General features: G+C 37.3%; 3 protein-coding genes across 4 annotated transcripts in view; 1 reads left to right on the plus strand and 2 right to left on the minus strand.

Annotated features, from left to right (window-relative positions):
• Positions 1–46: 46 nt before the first annotated feature.
• On the minus strand, positions 47–1,764 carry LOC128895566 (60S ribosomal protein L8). The gene is made up of 5 exons (XM_054158287.1): positions 1,616–1,764; positions 1,192–1,339; positions 841–982; positions 456–769; positions 47–281 (listed from the first exon to the last, which is right to left on the minus strand). Exons 2-5 carry the CDS (start codon positions 1,327–1,329, stop codon positions 102–104), a joined length of 774 nt encoding a protein of 257 aa, XP_054014262.1. The 5' UTR covers positions 1,330–1,339; positions 1,616–1,764; the 3' UTR covers positions 47–101.
• Positions 1,765–1,910: 146 nt separating this feature from the next.
• Positions 1,911–4,750, minus strand: LOC128895531 (proline-, glutamic acid- and leucine-rich protein 1-like). The gene is made up of 8 exons (XM_054158209.1): positions 4,560–4,750; positions 4,033–4,431; positions 3,615–3,961; positions 3,369–3,548; positions 3,037–3,301; positions 2,744–2,947; positions 2,384–2,676; positions 1,911–2,294 (listed from the first exon to the last, which is right to left on the minus strand). The coding sequence occupies exons 1-8, from the start codon at positions 4,671–4,673 to the stop codon at positions 2,078–2,080; spliced, it is 2,019 nt and encodes a 672-aa protein (XP_054014184.1). The 5' UTR covers positions 4,674–4,750; the 3' UTR covers positions 1,911–2,077.
• Positions 4,751–6,314: 1,564 nt separating this feature from the next.
• Positions 6,315–17,119, plus strand: part of LOC128895536 (uncharacterized) — a 50,421-nt gene continuing 39,616 nt past the window's right edge. Inside the window, exon 1 of one of the 2 annotated variants that reach the window (XM_054158219.1) lies at positions 6,315–6,709. The gene's annotated coding sequence lies outside the window, so the exon portion shown is untranslated. Of the gene's footprint in view, positions 6,710–15,389; positions 15,932–17,119 lie in introns of those variants that run through there. The other variant, XM_054158218.1, reaches the window with a different exon arrangement.

Raw genomic sequence — 17,119 nt, forward strand, 5'->3', positions numbered from 1 at the left:
GAGTTAATATGTTTGACATAAGATACAAATAACTGATACGCAAATAGTCATTTTTTTAGTGTTTTTATTGCGTAAGTTCCAAAATTTAATCAGCATTTAATCTAATCGTCCTTCTTGGTGTCGGTTTTTCCTCCTCTGATTCTTCCTGTACGACGCGCAGCAATAAGACCAATCTTACGACCAGCGCTGGTTCCACGTTTAACTGTCGATGCTTTACCAATGTGTTGATGGTTACCACCACCATGAGGATGTTCAACAGGATTCATAGCAACACCACGAACCTGCAAATATTAAAAATGTTTCAAATACGATACACCGATGGTATTAACGCATGGTATAGTTGGATTTGCTCAGTAAACAAATTTTCAACAAATTATTCAGGTTTCAAATGTCTGAAAACATCATTGGCATTATTCGCTAGTACATTACATATTATATATTATCAAATACTGTACCTTAGGCCAGCAATTCCTCTTTGCCTTGTACTTGTGATAAGCACGACCAGCTTTAAGAATCGGCTTGTCGATACGTCCACCACCAGCAACAATTCCTACCATTGCCCTGTTGTTCGATGGAATAACTTTTTTGGCACCAGATGGTAATTTAACTCTAGTTTTCTTTGTATCAGGATTGTGAGCTATAACTGTGGCATAATTTCCTGATGCTCTGGCCAATCGACCTCTGTCGCCAGTTTTTTCTTCCAAATTACAAACAATGGTACCTTCAGGCATTTGACCAACAGGCATCACATTTCCAATTTGAAGATTCGCTGCAATAGACATTTTATTCTTAGTAAAAATGTTTTTAACATACAACTTTAACATACAGAAGCTTATTTACCTTTTTTTCCACAGTAAAGAAACTGTCCAGTGTACATTCCTTCGGGGGCAATAAATAATTCTTTGCGTGTTTTAAATTTGTACGGGTCACGGAAATGTACCATTGCTAAGGGTGCTCCACGACCAGGGTCGTGAATAATATCCTACAGAAAAAATAAATAAGTATTACAACAAGTTAACTGGAACTGGTGTTATCTTATGAAACAGACGAAACACATCAGAAAGAGCCTCTAGTGTTTACTCTTCATTTGTATTCAGTTAAAGCAGTACTAGAATTCATCACAGTTGTATTTCACGTCAATGTACGATTAAAGGATTCAATACATTTCTAAATTTTAAACAGTATACAAACCTTAACAACACCCTTGATGTATCCATGCCTCTCAGAGAAATCAAGAGAACGAAGTTTTGGTGCTCCCTTTCTCCTTTTTGTGTGAGATCTGAAGACAGACCCAGCTCCTTTACGCTGAGCACGAATTACACGACCCATGGTTTAATACCTACGCAAAAGTAATGCAATACGTTAAATTAATTAATTATTTGTAGCACTGAAAGCAACACGAAACGTGACATTATGGACTGTAACTTGCACAATATAACCTCAAAATGAAACTATATAAATGTAATACTATTTTCTCTTAATAAATTAAATATATTTATTAGAACGTCTAGAGAATCGACCAAACTTCTCTAATCATAACTTCTTTACGTTAGATGTATTTTAATTTTACTTATATTAGCGGATTTCAAGAGGAAGAAAATTACAGGCCACATACCAAGTGAACCCGACATCAAACAGAGGCAGAAGTTGCCGGAAGTTGGTCTGTCGTACGTAACTAATTGGCTACACTGCTTCCCGCCAAAATATTTGAATGAAACAATCCACTATTTATCATTTTTATTTTTTCTTGTCATATGTTTTTTGTTCCACTTTACAGATCAAACAAATTTTATTAAATTAATATATATATTTTTGAACTAAATATTATTACAAGGAAGAAACGCTGGATGATAGCTACAGCTAGTAATGGAGCATTTCATTTAGCAACTTTAGTGAAATCAATTTATTTATTAGTATTACTTCAAGACCTCGACATATTGAAATAATTCAAGTTATAACACTCTATAAGTTATTTAGATAAATTGTATTAGAATAAATGATCAATGTTCATCTTATAAATAATATTGTAGAGAGGTTATAGACAATAATGTTAAAACAATTTTGGATAATATTATAATTATGATTGATTGATTGGTTCGGTATTTGGTACATCAGTAACATTTATAACAGATTCCACAGTCTCATCAACATCAGAATTTATTATTTTTAATTTTTTATTTGACGACGGCAGCGTATCATCTGTAATATTTTCAGCATCAAGTGGGAGCACATCTTCCAATACCTCAGTCTGTTCCATATGCTGGTCGCTAACAACAAATTGCTCTTGTATCGTTCTAAAAAATACGTAATTTAACGTATAATATATTACAATAATACTTGTAATATTAATATTTATAAATAGATGCACATTCTTATAACTTACTCCACTTGAGTTAATTGTATAGATGGTGCATGAGGGTGCACAATTTTCTCAAGTTCTGCTAATGCTACTTTAGCCTCTTGAGTAATGCATACATTACTATCGATTAAAGCCATTTGAAATATTTCTAGAGAATATTGAGTAGGTAAAGGCACTAAAGAATGTGGATTCATTTGCAAAGCTCTCAAAACTCTTAATAATAGTAAACGACATTTGGAACTGTCTTTATAAAATTTCTGTTCATTAGAAGTCAAATAACAGTCATATAAAAGAGGTATTATAATATTTTGGACAGTCTGAAAAGAATCATTGTTATTGTATTAATTATTGAATTTAATAATTACAGGTAAATAAAAAACTTACTCTAAAGAACGTTTGCTTTAAAAGAGTTCCACTATTAAAAAATATATTTTGCAAAGTAATAAGAGCCTCTTTACAGACATCCACGTCCAGATAGTATTCTTTGCTAGAAGCTATTCCATTATTATTCAAATATGTACCCTTTTCATACTGACTATCTCGAAGACGTTTTAACGCTCGTTTTGATAAATTGTTGGTTTTCTGAATCTATAACACATATGTTGAAATATCTGCTCATTAGCAGTAGTTGAAATCATATTTTATTAAAATAAAATCTTGATATATTTTAAACTTACAGTCAATAAAACACGATCTTTTTCTGGTACTATATCTTTCAATATAGAAGGAAGACATTCATTTGCTACTGTTTCTACCCCTGATAACGAATTAGTATTTACAAGCCAAGATGTAAGACATTTATAAACAGATATTCTCACGTTTCTGAATGGCTTATTACCACTAATGGTTATGTGATTGTCTGAAACAATCTCTGTCCATTGTAACGTTTGGAGAAACAGTTGTAATATTGTTGAACCAAATGGTATTAACTGTTCTTTAAATCTAAATATTTCAAGCTGATAAATACTATTGTCAATGTTATTAAACCATTGTTTGAATGCATTCTTACCCATCTATTAATGCATCCAAAACGTTGAATAGTGCAATATGTAATTGTGGTAAAATCAAATATAGCATCTGTTCTCTGATCGAGTTACGATTTTTCAAATTTGAAGGCTGTATTGCCAACCCTCTACATAAAATTTTCAAAATCTCATGAGGAAATACTGAGTTTTTTTTGTCAAACCCCCTATAAAATAGATATCATACATACAATAGTACTTCATTAATGTATATTCAAATAAAACTCACTTACTGCAGCATGTAGGCTAAATAAGAACATAAATTCAAAAATCTTTGTTTTTGTTTGAAAAAGAATTGAATAATATTCTCCTCTGATATATTTGGTAAGTCTAGCTTATCCCAGATGCTTACATTTTCTAATTCTATCAAATTAGAAAACAACACATCCATTATAGTGTGTAAATTATTACAAATAAGTGCTTGGTGATATAACCAACCAGTATAAGAGGGTTTTGAAACTGGTGGTTTAAACGAACGCTCTGTTGCTTGAGCTAGAAGAGCATAACACTTTGCACTCGTTTTAACCAAATTCTCCTGAGTTGAATCAATTTGTAATAAAATAATTTTTCTAATGGAAATCTGAAAAAATGGAAACTTTAATATGTCCCATCTATTATTTTTTCTTTATCGTAATAAAAGAGTTCCATTACTTGAAAACGTTCGCAGACTTCAGGATATTGATGCAATAACACAGCAAGCAAATAATAGATTGGACCACTATTTTTTTCTGGACTTAAATTTCCAATAGCATTAACAAGTTGTTTTACATTTTGCATTGATATTTGTTTTTGTATATCAGAAATATTTTTAGTTTGTATAATTAACTGTCCAAGAACTTTACAAGAGATACTTAGTTCTTGTGGTGCACTATGAATACTTTCTAATATTTGTGTAGCTTTTGACATCCATAACATACAATATTTTAGAAGTATATCTTTTGAACATTGGGACAAAATCTTATCCAAAATTAATAAACCATTATATCGTGTTTGTGATCGGTTTAAATAATTATTAACAGTTGATATAATTATACTTTGTGCTTCATCAACCTATAACCAAAATCTTACATTTGATAAAAAGATATTTTATAAATATTTTATAATTAATAGTGACAAAAAGATCTCCACGAAAACTTAAGCTTTAAAATACAAGGTTAATTTGAAAAATTTCTGTTTACCTCTTCTATACTAAATGGAACATCTCCGTTAGAACAAATTAAGTTTTGCAAAAATCTGTCATATTCTTTTGAACTATGATCGTAAAAATTAATTAACTCTATTATTGTTGCCATGTTGTACCTTTGTAACACTATGCTACACGTGCTTCTAATAACTTTGCTAATGAGGTTAGGTACATCAATGTCATAAGTGTTCAACGATAAAATACATCAATACAAATGAGAATGAAGGAAAACTATTAAATATATTTTCGTTTATTAAATAATATATACAGTTTTTATTATATAAGAATACGTTCTTAGGTCCATAGGCCCATAGTATACATCAATGTACAAACTCCTTGTTGATTTGTTGTTGATCTTAATAATCGAAAGAAATATTGTTCTTTACATTTAATTCTCATGCAAAGAACAATCCAGATTAATTGAAATTTGTATTAGTTCCAAAATAAATAACCCAGTTCGCGACATATATTTAATTCTAACTTTTACCGATCGTGTCCTGCGTCTAGATATACCGACTGCGTAAAAAAATGAATTGTTCTAAAACGTACTCTACATCTGAGAACAATAAATCCGGAAAACATTTTCAACTGAGACATCGAAATTGGAATTGGAAACATTAATTCAGCAATCTTGTTCCTACTATCAAAAAATTATGAACTTGGCGTGTTTGAAAAACCAAACTTTATCAAATTCTGTTTACTATGTTTCAGTTCATGCTTCAGAAATTCTTCTTGCAGTTCACCGAACATCATAAAATCGTAAAATCCTCACTGTTTCTCCAATGGTATCCAAAGTTCAGTCAATTACAATACTCATTTACCATCACTCTATTTGATAGCAATCGGTTTGTAGGTCGCTACGCATGATGGCGACACTAGCGCGTTTACCAACGGTGGTATCGTCATACTCGTGGTAGCTTTGATGGTACTCACTGATATCCTGGGTATGTAGTTAGTTTAGTAGGTGTTTAGATCTCTCGTATATATCTCCATCTTTCGTTGCAAATCTTCCTCATCTAGCCTCACACTTTTTATTTGAAATCATGGATTCGATATATCTGTGCTTGGATCTTATTGATCTATCGATCAGGGGGTGTCCCAAAAATGTTGTAACACATTGAAAGAGGTGGTTCGGGAGATGATTTGAAACAACTTTTTCCTTAGCGAAAATGTTCTTCGAGGTTTCATTTAAGAGATATTAACGGAAAACACTGACCAATCAGAGTGCGAGTATGCCGGTGGAGCGTAGGCTACGCGATAGGCGGCCGCGGTCATTCGCTACCGCGGCCGCTCCAACGGTATCCGCGCGCTCTGATTGGTCAATGTTTTCCGTTAATATCTCCTCAACGAAGCCTCGGACAACATTTTCGCTAAGGACAAAGTTTTTTCAAATCACCTCCCGAACCACCTCTTTCAATGTGTTACAACATTTTTGGGACACCCTGTACATTAACATTCAAATATGCCTTTGAATTTTTCTTAAAAATAGGCATGAACTTTCCGGAAAACCCAATTAAATTGAAGTGTAGAATTTGAATGTGAATTTAGGCCCCGCAAAATTTTTGAACCCGGCCCCGCAAAATTTTTGAACCCGGCCCCGCAAAAGGTCACGTCGGCCCTGCTCACAGTATGTATATTTGTAACGACTACTAGCGCCTCCTACCTGTCTCCTTCTAACTAAGAACGTGGATTCAAGGTATTACATCCGAGCTTGGACCCCCTGGTACCTCCACGGATCAGTTCCCCTACCTACCGGTGTCCAGTTATGTTGTCGTGGCGAACGTTGCTGGGGCAACGATTCCTTTGAAATTTCCCGTCGCGATTGATCCTGTAGCATCGTTCGGTTTGCCAGTAGCGATACAAGCACCGCGTCGTATCGACGATTGTGCGCGAGTAGTCGTCAAAATCGGAGTACACTCTTTCGTGGATTCCTCGATCTCGTTTGTCGAGACCATTTACATTCCAGACCCACGCGTGGTATCCAGCGCGAAGGATCTGGCTGGTCAGGGAACACATAAACATATAACTTCCCCTCGAGGATCTAGATCGATCGTTATCAGTGAACGATACCTCCTGCCGGAACGTTCTCAACGAATCGAGCAGGGATGCGGTGCGAATCGTTCGCGGAAAATGGACATTAGAGAGGTATGTAGACAGAATAGCGGGACGGGGGGACCTAATGCCCACTGCCATATTGAAAACGATCGTTTTACGCAAAATGCCCGATGGTACGGTTTGAGGGGGAAAGAAGTTTTTTGAAACGCTATTCGTTTTCCGTCCGTTAGGGGTTCGTTCGCTTCCTTTACGGTTTGCGAGAGAACGGACCCACCTTCTGACAGGTGGAATGCGGGGCCCCAACATAGCCGAGGGGCCTGACGATCACGATCGCAGCGACGCCAGGTGATTTGATTGGGTACCACGCCAACGGAGCGTGCTTGGAACGAACGTATCGGTGCAATAATCATTAGGTCGGTTAACAACTATTCCACCTTTTGGATAGCTTAAAACATTTGCATATGTAATATGTTGTAATGTGAATGTTGAATGAATGTTAATATTTAAAACCATGTATGTATGTTTATACGTTTTATAACTGTGGATATTTATATCGAGGTTCGGCGTGAAACTGTCAATATTCAACAGACAACATATCATAGACAAAATCAAATCGCAATACAAAATACAAAACGAATGAATAATTGATAAATTACTAACACAAACATAACTGACAACTATAAAACGTATAAACATACCTAGTGGTTTTAAATATTAACATTCATTCAATATTCACGCTATAATACATCACAATTAACATTCATTCAACATTCACATTACAACATATTACACATATCGATGTCGTTTGAATAAATATTTATTAGATTAATCACTCAACTAAGTGTTTCAAATAGAGAAATTCATACTGCTCCAAATTCTGATCAGCTTCAAACATTTGCATATCGATGCCGCCTAAATAAATATTTATTAGATTGTCCTTATTCGTGCACACGAAGAAAGATCAGTTTTTCTCGAAAAGTACAAAATTAGGAATTTTTCTTTTTCATAGTAATTTAAAAAAAAAAATAATACAGGTCTGAGTGGCGCATTAGGTGTTATAGTCAAGTTGGCACTCGACGTGATCGTAAAGCTGACACCTATGTCCGTTTCATCGTGCGATTCGTATCTCGCGAAGCTCGCGGACCGAAAGTATGCTTGCTCTTATTCGCGACAAGGAGTGAAAGTTAGAGATAATTAATTTCGCGGTAAAACGCGCTACCGAGCTGTAAGAGATTTCCATCTACGGATAACCGATTGGGAGTATCCGTTCGGTTGCAAACCAGTTCTTGCCTCGACGTCTCGCCGCGAGTTTAATTTTAATATTTGAACAGTTTCGTGCGCGACGGAAAAGTCCAATCGGATAGAAGGTGGTTCGACGTGCAAGCGTGAACGGACTTTAATTCTCATCGATCGCGATTTTTACGGGGATATCAAATTGAAATCTCACGGGAACCGGTATTTATCGACGCGGCGAGGTATTAATGCGACTCTGGGGTAACCTTGAACCCGCGGGTCGTTGTATTCGTCTTACGAGCTTGTTGAAAAATATAGGGTGATCCACGAAATTTTACCACGTTGATTTACTTCTAATGTATGCACTGTATTTTATACAGTAGCTTGTTCAAACAATTTTCTGGACAAAAGTTGCACGATTCGAAGGCGCACATTGGGCAGTGCACATCCTTTATTTATAAGTGGGGGATGTTTTGGAAATTTCAAAGTCGAAGGGAAAATTTTTACTCAGAATTAAGTAATTCTACATTCTTTGATATTGTCTTAAGAATTCAGGTAGCAGACGTTCATTTAGACTCTTCATTAACCTGTTGATCCGTTTAATTAATCATCTGTGATCCTACGGGCTTCGTGTTATAAATTTGACTTTCACTCGATTGCACTACTTTCACCTGGAGCTCCCGGACGGAAGAAAATTTCGAAATGAAAAATCTCACGGATTATCGCGGCGTCGAAGACGTAGAAGTTGTCGAATAAAAAGAGGTCTTTATGGTCTTCCTTTTTACTTCGACACAAGGACAAACTATGGAAACAGGCCACCTGAATAATTTCTTTATCCCGAAACATAGAGATACATGTTTCTGGTGGAACTTGTTTCGTTTCGAAGTGGACACCGTTTGCTGCCATTTTTTGTTACGATTTTAACACCAGGAGGAAGCGCCAGGGTCAGTCGAAGGTTACCAAACATTTTTTTAACTGGACACCTATACAACTTTTTATTTGGCTCCTAATTAAGGCTCGCAAGCATCAACAAAGAAACATTAAAAAATTTGCACCGCAATGCCCAGATGTCTTACGTTTTTGTCGAAAATAAATATTTTCGTTTGTGCATAACCTTCGATAGCCTTGAGTAGCCTTCACCTGTAGATGTTACTTTGAATTAAAAATAATTGGTGGTCTAGACTTGTTTTTGACTCAGAAGGATAATCTTATGGATGTTCTAAATGGATTAAAAGTGACGAGTAGTCTTGAACTGTTTTCGGTACATCCACTTGGATAAAAAAAGTATGATCCTACGGAATTTCTATTTCCTCTATGTCTAAGATAAGGAAGTTAATCGGATGGTCTGTCTCATTCACTCCGTGTAAATGAGTTCATAAAATCAAGTAATTGATACAAGCTTTCCAGTCCTGTATTAAACTGGTTATCCTCCAAAGCTACAGATTACAACGAGGTTAATGACTTTGAAAGTCGGAACACTTTAAAATATGGCAGGGCTTACGTAAGTTGACGGAAGTGTGATCCAGGAAGCCGTGGACGTCTTGTCCAATGTATCTCGATAATGTTTGGCGAACGATCGATTCTGCGTAAATCGCTTGACCTACCCCTCTCGAGCATCGTTGTTTTATATACAGCGATCGAGCAAAATGTTTTCCTTTTCTTTTGTTTTCGGAAGATTAAACACCATGATACAACGTACCATTATACTCCAGGAATAATCCAATTCCGCCACATCGAACACAAAGCATATTTAAGCCCCGTTGTATGCGCAACGCGTTACTCGATGTTATAGCCATTTAGAATAGCTTAAGGTCATTTGGATAAAGCGAGAATTTACAATGCGGTGGAAGCTTCGGGGGTGTCCTTCGCGAAAAGATGGAACAAGGTCGGGCCGAGACGTAAATCCTAAGTTTGACTAGATGACACGTTAACGCTTCCGGATGAAAAAGTTGCCTAATTTGTTCTGTTCGCAAGGAAGCAGCGATTTACCTTCGATTCTCGAGGCGCTCTATTTTGTGATATTTTGTGGATTTATTTAATGGAGGATTTTAATGAAACGTTGCTTGATCGTTCTTTGATCGAATATAAATCATACGAATCTATTTCGATTTAAATCGACCACCCCGGTTTTATGAAAGTCGATACAAAGATTTCGTATTTTCAACGCAGACCCTGACGAAGCATACGTTTTCACTGCAATTTAATCGATGAATTAATTTATCTGTTAATCGTGCCACGTGTCGTTCGGTTCACGTTGCCGCGGCTCGCCATTGTGGACATTCTGTTTATATTCGATGACATTCATATCCGCGGACAGTGTTTATCCGATTCTCGTAAGCTGTTGCGACTGTTTTATATTACTCTCGGTATTTTTATTAATTCCATTTTTTTTTTTTTTTTTAAAGGATTTAAACCCTTCTGGGTTTATTTTACTTTACAAGAATAATACAATTGAATGCCATAGCACATAATACGTTAGTAATACCATAAGGATACGATATAATACAAGTAAATAAAATAGCAAGGTCCGTCAACATTAAATGTGTAAATTACAATTTTTGAAAAAGGAATCGATACTTGTACAAGCTTTAACATTAGGCTTCGCTATGAGTGTGTCTATATTAAGAGGTAGTTGACGGCCCACACTAAGTAGGGAATTCGTTAGTTTACGTCTTTGTGCATTATACAATTCGCATCGCCATACTATGTGATCAAGAGTTTCGCATCCCTGACCACATTCACATTGAGATTACATATGATTACATCTACATTTGCATTTACATTTACATTGAGATTAACTCCATTTATCGGTTCCATGATTAATTTTCCCAGTTTGGCTATTGTGTGTAAATATTCGATGAATATAGTTCGATTACTTGGAGGTTTGGCCACTATTTATATACCATCCGAATACTTGAATACTATTTGCAACATATCGCGTAGGGAATCTATATCATCGAGGACTAACTATGCGACGCGTTTTCTCGTACGTATCTCGAACCGTGGCAGTGTATCCCTAACATAACAGGAACGGTTGCAATCTCAGTCTCATGGCGACACCGGCATTACTCTCTGTCAGAGCCAAGTGTTGCATTTAATCGAGACTCGCGTAATTTATGCACTTCTTACACGACCCTTCGTCGTCATCCGCTTGAAAACTGCCCCAAGGGAACCAGTTCTCCCGTTTTGTACACTACGACCGAAATACGATAATTGATACCTGGTCCGATTAGGGGACGCTCCTCTGCTCGCGAGCTAAGTCTTATAAATACCGCGCGCAAACAAGAGATTCAACGATAGCGGACAACCTTCCGACATACGCAGATAACAGGTGACGCGAAAATACATAATTACTAACAGGTTGCTTGCTTAGTGATTGAGTCCAAGATCCTGGGGCTTATCGACGCGTATTACCCAGTTATAATAATGACGACGACGCGGCGTACGTCGATGAACCTTTGTTCTCCGAACTCGAGCAATCGTTAGAATGTATTTTTATAAGCCTTATTTGGCTCCAAGAAACGAGCCTGTTCTGCATTCCAAGATATTTATGTTAAAAGTATGATAATTTATTGCTAGAATCAGTATTTGTTTGCCAAATGAACGCTAAGTACGCCAGTAGAGCCGAGACTGCTCGATCTCTGTATTCGAATACTATCACTGCTAGCGCCACATCGACACAACGTCAACGATCATGAACTTTAAGGAGAAGTCATGACTCAGTCTTCGCAAGACCTTTCAATTTGGTTAATTGTCCCATGGGGTCAACTCGATTACACGAGGTCACTCGTTTGACCGAGAATTTCTTCTCGTCTTACTTCACTTTCCTTCGTCCTCGTCTGCTGTTTCTGGCTCAAACGGTGGCCCAATTATTCGTCAATTTCCGGTTGCAATTAGAACCGACGATGAAATAATGAAATCAAGTCAACATTCGAACATGGAAGTATTCGAATAGTATTCAAATAGTACTGGAACTTGTATTACGTTTAAAGGTCGATTCAGACTATACGACACGGACCGGCAACGACACGTACCGGCACCGACACGACAAAACGTTAAAACACGCGTTTTAATGGAACTATTCACACTTAACAGACACCGTCCCGAACGTTCCGTCAACGGGAATACTGCGAATAGTTCCATTAAAACGCTCAAACTTAAAACGTTTTAATGTTTTGTCGTATCGGTGCCGGTACGTGTCGTTGCCGGAACGTGACGGTCCGTGTCATATAGTCTGAATCGACCTTAATTGTGATTATTTTCATTAAAAGTACTCGACACTCCGATAGTGCAACATAAAAAATTAATTTATCTCGATAGTCTCCCCTAAGCGCAACTCAAATAAATTTGAAGCGGTCTCACTTGCCGAGGGTTCAAGCTTCCGTTATCGTTATTGTTATGGTTATCCGATACCTACCTGCGATTGCCAACGTCACGCTATCGTGTTCGAGCGGATTAAAACCTTATTGACGTACTTGATATTCACTCTCAACGTATCCTATAATGAGAAACATTGAATAACAGTAACACGACAACAACGCATTTGCAAATCTCTGTTTACGCTTCTCGAAGTTGAACGGAATTGTGGAACTGAAATACTGTACTCGATATGAATTAATTTTAAAGTTAAATTGAATTTAGATTATGCATTATTCCGAGAGGAACGCGGATGGTACTGTTCAGAATTTTTAGTGCACTATTGCAACTATTGTGGCTAAAAGGGAATCTGTAAACAGTGGCATCTATTGGCTGCTGTGTCGCCTTGTCGCGTAGTTGGATCTACTTTGCCTCCGTTCTTGGCACGTAACTACTAATTGTAAGACCGTCGTGCACAAACGTTGTTTGAGGTCGGGCCTCTGTCTGGCGTTTGTTTACAGTGTCATGGAAACCTGGTTCACATAATACCTTCACTTCGAAGGACTTATTGGAACAGTATTTCTCAGCTTCCGCTGATAATCCTCTCCAATGGTAATCCTGAACGATTATTTAACTATTCGAACGTTTCAACTCATCTACCTTCAAGAACGGAAAAATTTCGGTCTTCTACGATTATGACGTCTCTCCTCATCTGGATCAGCATTTGTAAATACTACTTAGTGCTACACCTCGTCATTTTTTATGCACAGTAATCTACGATAATAACACGTATTAATTGCTACCGGTGGGATCACGTTCCATTCGTCGTTGAATATATCAGTCGATTACGTACTCAATTCCACGGCGAATATTGGCTATTACCTGCACATGTAGTTTTTACATTATGTTAAACATTGTTAAATGATAAGTGATACTAGAATTTTGAATAAATATCCATAATTTCTTGATCTATCACACGGTCAGGGCAGGCGCGGGAGGAGTACTTGCCCCTCAGCGTAATATCATAATCGCTAATAATGTTTACGTTTTTCAAACAGTTTTATGCGGTTCAAGTACTTTTAAGTAATCCTTGTATATCGTTGCAAACTCGTTTTGAAAATCACTGATGATACCGATAAAAATTGCTTGAATAGTGGTATCACAATTTCAATGTTCAATATTCGAATACCATTACTGCGATATTTGAGTACCGAACACCATTGCTTCACACTGTAATATTATAACATTATTGGTATTCGAAAACCGTTCTTGGAATACCTGAGTAATATCTGTTCTAATAACAATATTCAGTTTCATTCGCGTACTATGCTTCCAATAAAACGAATCATGCTTGGAAGATCGTTATGTTTGCTCAGAAGTGTCCCCAGTTTCGATATCCGTTTTCGAGCGATCGAATTCAGTGACTCCGAATGATTCGGTGTTTTGCAAACTAAGTGAAAATCGTCGTTTCTATTTTAACATTCAGCTGGGCACCTCTCGTCGTTTCTACGTGCAACGCAGCGTATCCTCGCGTGATATTCCGCACGCAGTGCTCGACTGTTTCGCGATTTCGTGGTTTTGCAATGATACTTGTATTAACGGGCACTCGGGTGAACGCACTTCGCGTGCGCACGGCGGGAATTAATTACAATCGGTCGGCAGTGATCAAACAGACGGTGAAACAATGAAAAATACATGGGAAAAGAAAAACTAGGCGTGACCGTGTCGATGAAAAATGAGGGGGAAAAATGATTAAAATTGCGCAAAGTCGTGGTTCCATGACGATGCTCGTGCATCTGCCCGCTTAATTGCATCGGACGATAAACAAGAAATTTAAAATCAATTTCTAGTTTCATCATTCAAACGGTCGGTCGGTGGAAAATAATTGGTCGGTAATGTCTTTCTAAACAGTTTATTCATACCTCTCCATCGTTAAATTTTACGGTCTTCTTTCGATGGTTCAAAATTACTCGATTTCGTAATGTAATTAACGGAAACGTGTTTGTTGAGGAATGTTATGGCCGTTTAACCCAGTGGCAATCAGGGCATGGTGAACATTTTTGTTTCGGTTAATCGAATACATAGCTGTAGTTCGAATTCGTATTTAGAAAAGACTGGTAGACGTCTTCGAAACAGGAGGAACTCGGGATTGGGAGTGATGCCCCGCGCGCGCTTTCACCAAATTATAAATGACGTACGGCGAAAGTTGTTATCCTTTATGTCGTCGTGTAAAATTCAGTCGTCGATTATGTAACGTTCACGGGAGCTTTCTTTCGAGGAATTCATTTCTTTGTTTGCATACTTTGTGCATCGAGCCACGTACTCTTTGCCAGCTGAACGCCACGTGCGGATGGATGCTAGCGAATATTAGGGACGCGTGGCTAGATTTAGTGCCTTTTGTATTTCTCGATCGCAGTGCTCACGGTTATTCTGGAATCTCGCCTATTCAGGTTGAAGCTGAGGCTGTTCGTATAAATTAAACTCATTAACGCTAAATCTATCAAGCAGGTGCATATTGGAATATTATATTACTATTGGGCATCGAATACTGGTATTCAAGCATTCGAATATTCGAATACGTCCAAATACCATTATTGAATACTTAAGTAAGATAGATTTAGATTGGTGGTAGAATTGATTTCAATATCATATCAGTTTCAAGGACTGAAATTGAGATCTGGATAGAAGGGATTTTACCGAATTCTTTTTGTAAATCTTCGAGAGGCAGGAAGTTCGATAATTCAACAAATAAATCGAAGTCAACTCGAAGCTGCGCGAATCGTCACTTGACGACTCGAATTCATATAAATTGACCTCTGCGATTCGAAACACAATTCGCCGATTTCTAACGGCCTAGACACCAATCGACTGTAATTTGTTTCTAGTTCCTTTACATTGTGTTGTCTGTGATAGCCACAGAGTCCATAATCGTATTGCCGTCAATTTTCCGCTTTGGTAAAAATCCATGGATTTACAATTGTCGAGCACACGAAAGTAGAAAAAGGTTATATAATAATACAATATCTTATATACAATTTTATATCCTATTTTGAAGAGATTGTTTTTGCTTTTCCATACCCTTCAAAATATCATTAGATTCAGTGTTAAGAAAATTCATATTCAACTCGAAAACATCATGAAATAAATGCTCAGATATCTCCCTGTACAGCTTGAGTTGTTCTATTAATTCTAGCACTAGCATTCTTCGCACTTGTTTCAATGCAATCGTATTCGATAACATTCTTCTTTTTCTTCGAATTCTATTCGCTCTACGGAGGTGCAACGCGTCACTGCGTATCGAGGATGCCGTGCACGCAGCGCGTCTCATTCATTCCACTCGAGTTAAAAAAACATTGAAAGAAAAAATGAAAAAAAAAAAGAAAAGAAAAAAAAATAGTCTTGATGGTATCAGTTCCACCACCGTTGTTCCTGGTCGCGCAAAACTCACACCACTGTCCCGCGCAATTTAGCAAGGTGCACGGTGCGCGTATACGTGCAAGGTGGTCAGTCGTCGACCAATCGTGTGGCGCGTAATAGGCGCCGTTCGTAGTGAAACGGTGACGTCTCTCGCGAGCGGATCAGACGCGCCAGTCGGTGCTTGAGCGTCCTACGCGTAACTTGTGCCGGTGAACTCTGTCGCGGGAGTCGATTCACGGTTTACCGCGAACAACAGTTCTGTGATCGCTGCCGAACTATCCAGTGCCATAATCTGCGACACGACTGGTAGGCGATCTCTTACTATTAATAGCGAACATAGTACGGGGAATAGTTCATTTTTGCGACACTAAACCTGCCACGATCGGTCAAATGACAATTTTCAAACTTTTGTGTACAGTTGTCGCGTACAGTATTTTTGCATTCAATTGAAAAAAGTGCATGTAAGATCAGTTACTTGATTGGTAGAGATAGGTTTAGTGTCGATTATTTGGTAGCGATATGTACATGAAATCGAAACTATTTGTCAAAGTTATATTTAACTGACGATGTATCGACACATCGCGTCGTTTACATTCGCATTTAAAATTAATTTAATACCGCGTAGTTAATTTCTTTGATAAGAAACGAGGGAACATTTCGTTTTTCTACGTGTTAAAGTTTTATGTGCTTAAGTATTAATTATTGGGACATTTACCTTACGTCACTTATTACGTACACTCTCTTCTAGATAGGAAAAATATAACATCGAATAACGGAGTAACGGTATCGATCATTATCGAGTAATTATGTGTCAATTGGGGATGATTGGTTTACTTGGAGAGGATGGAATTGGGAGCCGGAACGTAACGAAATTGGGGTACAGGAATTTATTTTTTCGTACGATAAGAAATTATTGATCCGTGGCGACGTAAACGATCACATTACATCGGGTGTAATATGTAATTCGTCAATTGACATTCGTTTAGAGGCGCGATAGAAGAATACCGACAGATGATAGCAAAAATGCCAGATATGAACGCGTGTTACTGTTATCGATCTAAAAATAGTTTCGGAGCGAAAATTCAAGGAGTTATCGCGTTTTCGTTTCTGCACCGTCTGTTCCGCAAACCATGTTTGATGTTAATCTATTTAACTACAGAAATACATCATCTAGATCAGATTTATTCGGATGATAAAAAGAGATTTGAAATTACAGTAGATAGAAACGTATTTGCATCGTGCAATAATCGTTGAATATGAGAATAAAGTCTTTGATTCGAAGAAATAAAAAGTAAACTGTATGGATAAAATTTCGTAACTCAGAAAATCGATAGAACTGAATCGAATTTCAAGGTACCATGCTCCGGCTCGCATTGCATGCAATTTTAATAAAACTGAATGAACAGAGTGAATCATGGCTACAGTTTTACATTGCGTCGTTTAAATATGCGCATACTGAAAGCTAGGCTCTCAGCTGATGCCAATTTGTCTTCT

This window comes from Hylaeus anthracinus, unplaced genomic scaffold, assembly GCF_026225885.1.
Source record: "Hylaeus anthracinus isolate JK02 unplaced genomic scaffold, UHH_iyHylAnth1.0_haploid 5, whole genome shotgun sequence".
NCBI lineage: Eukaryota > Metazoa > Arthropoda > Insecta > Hymenoptera > Colletidae > Hylaeus > Hylaeus anthracinus.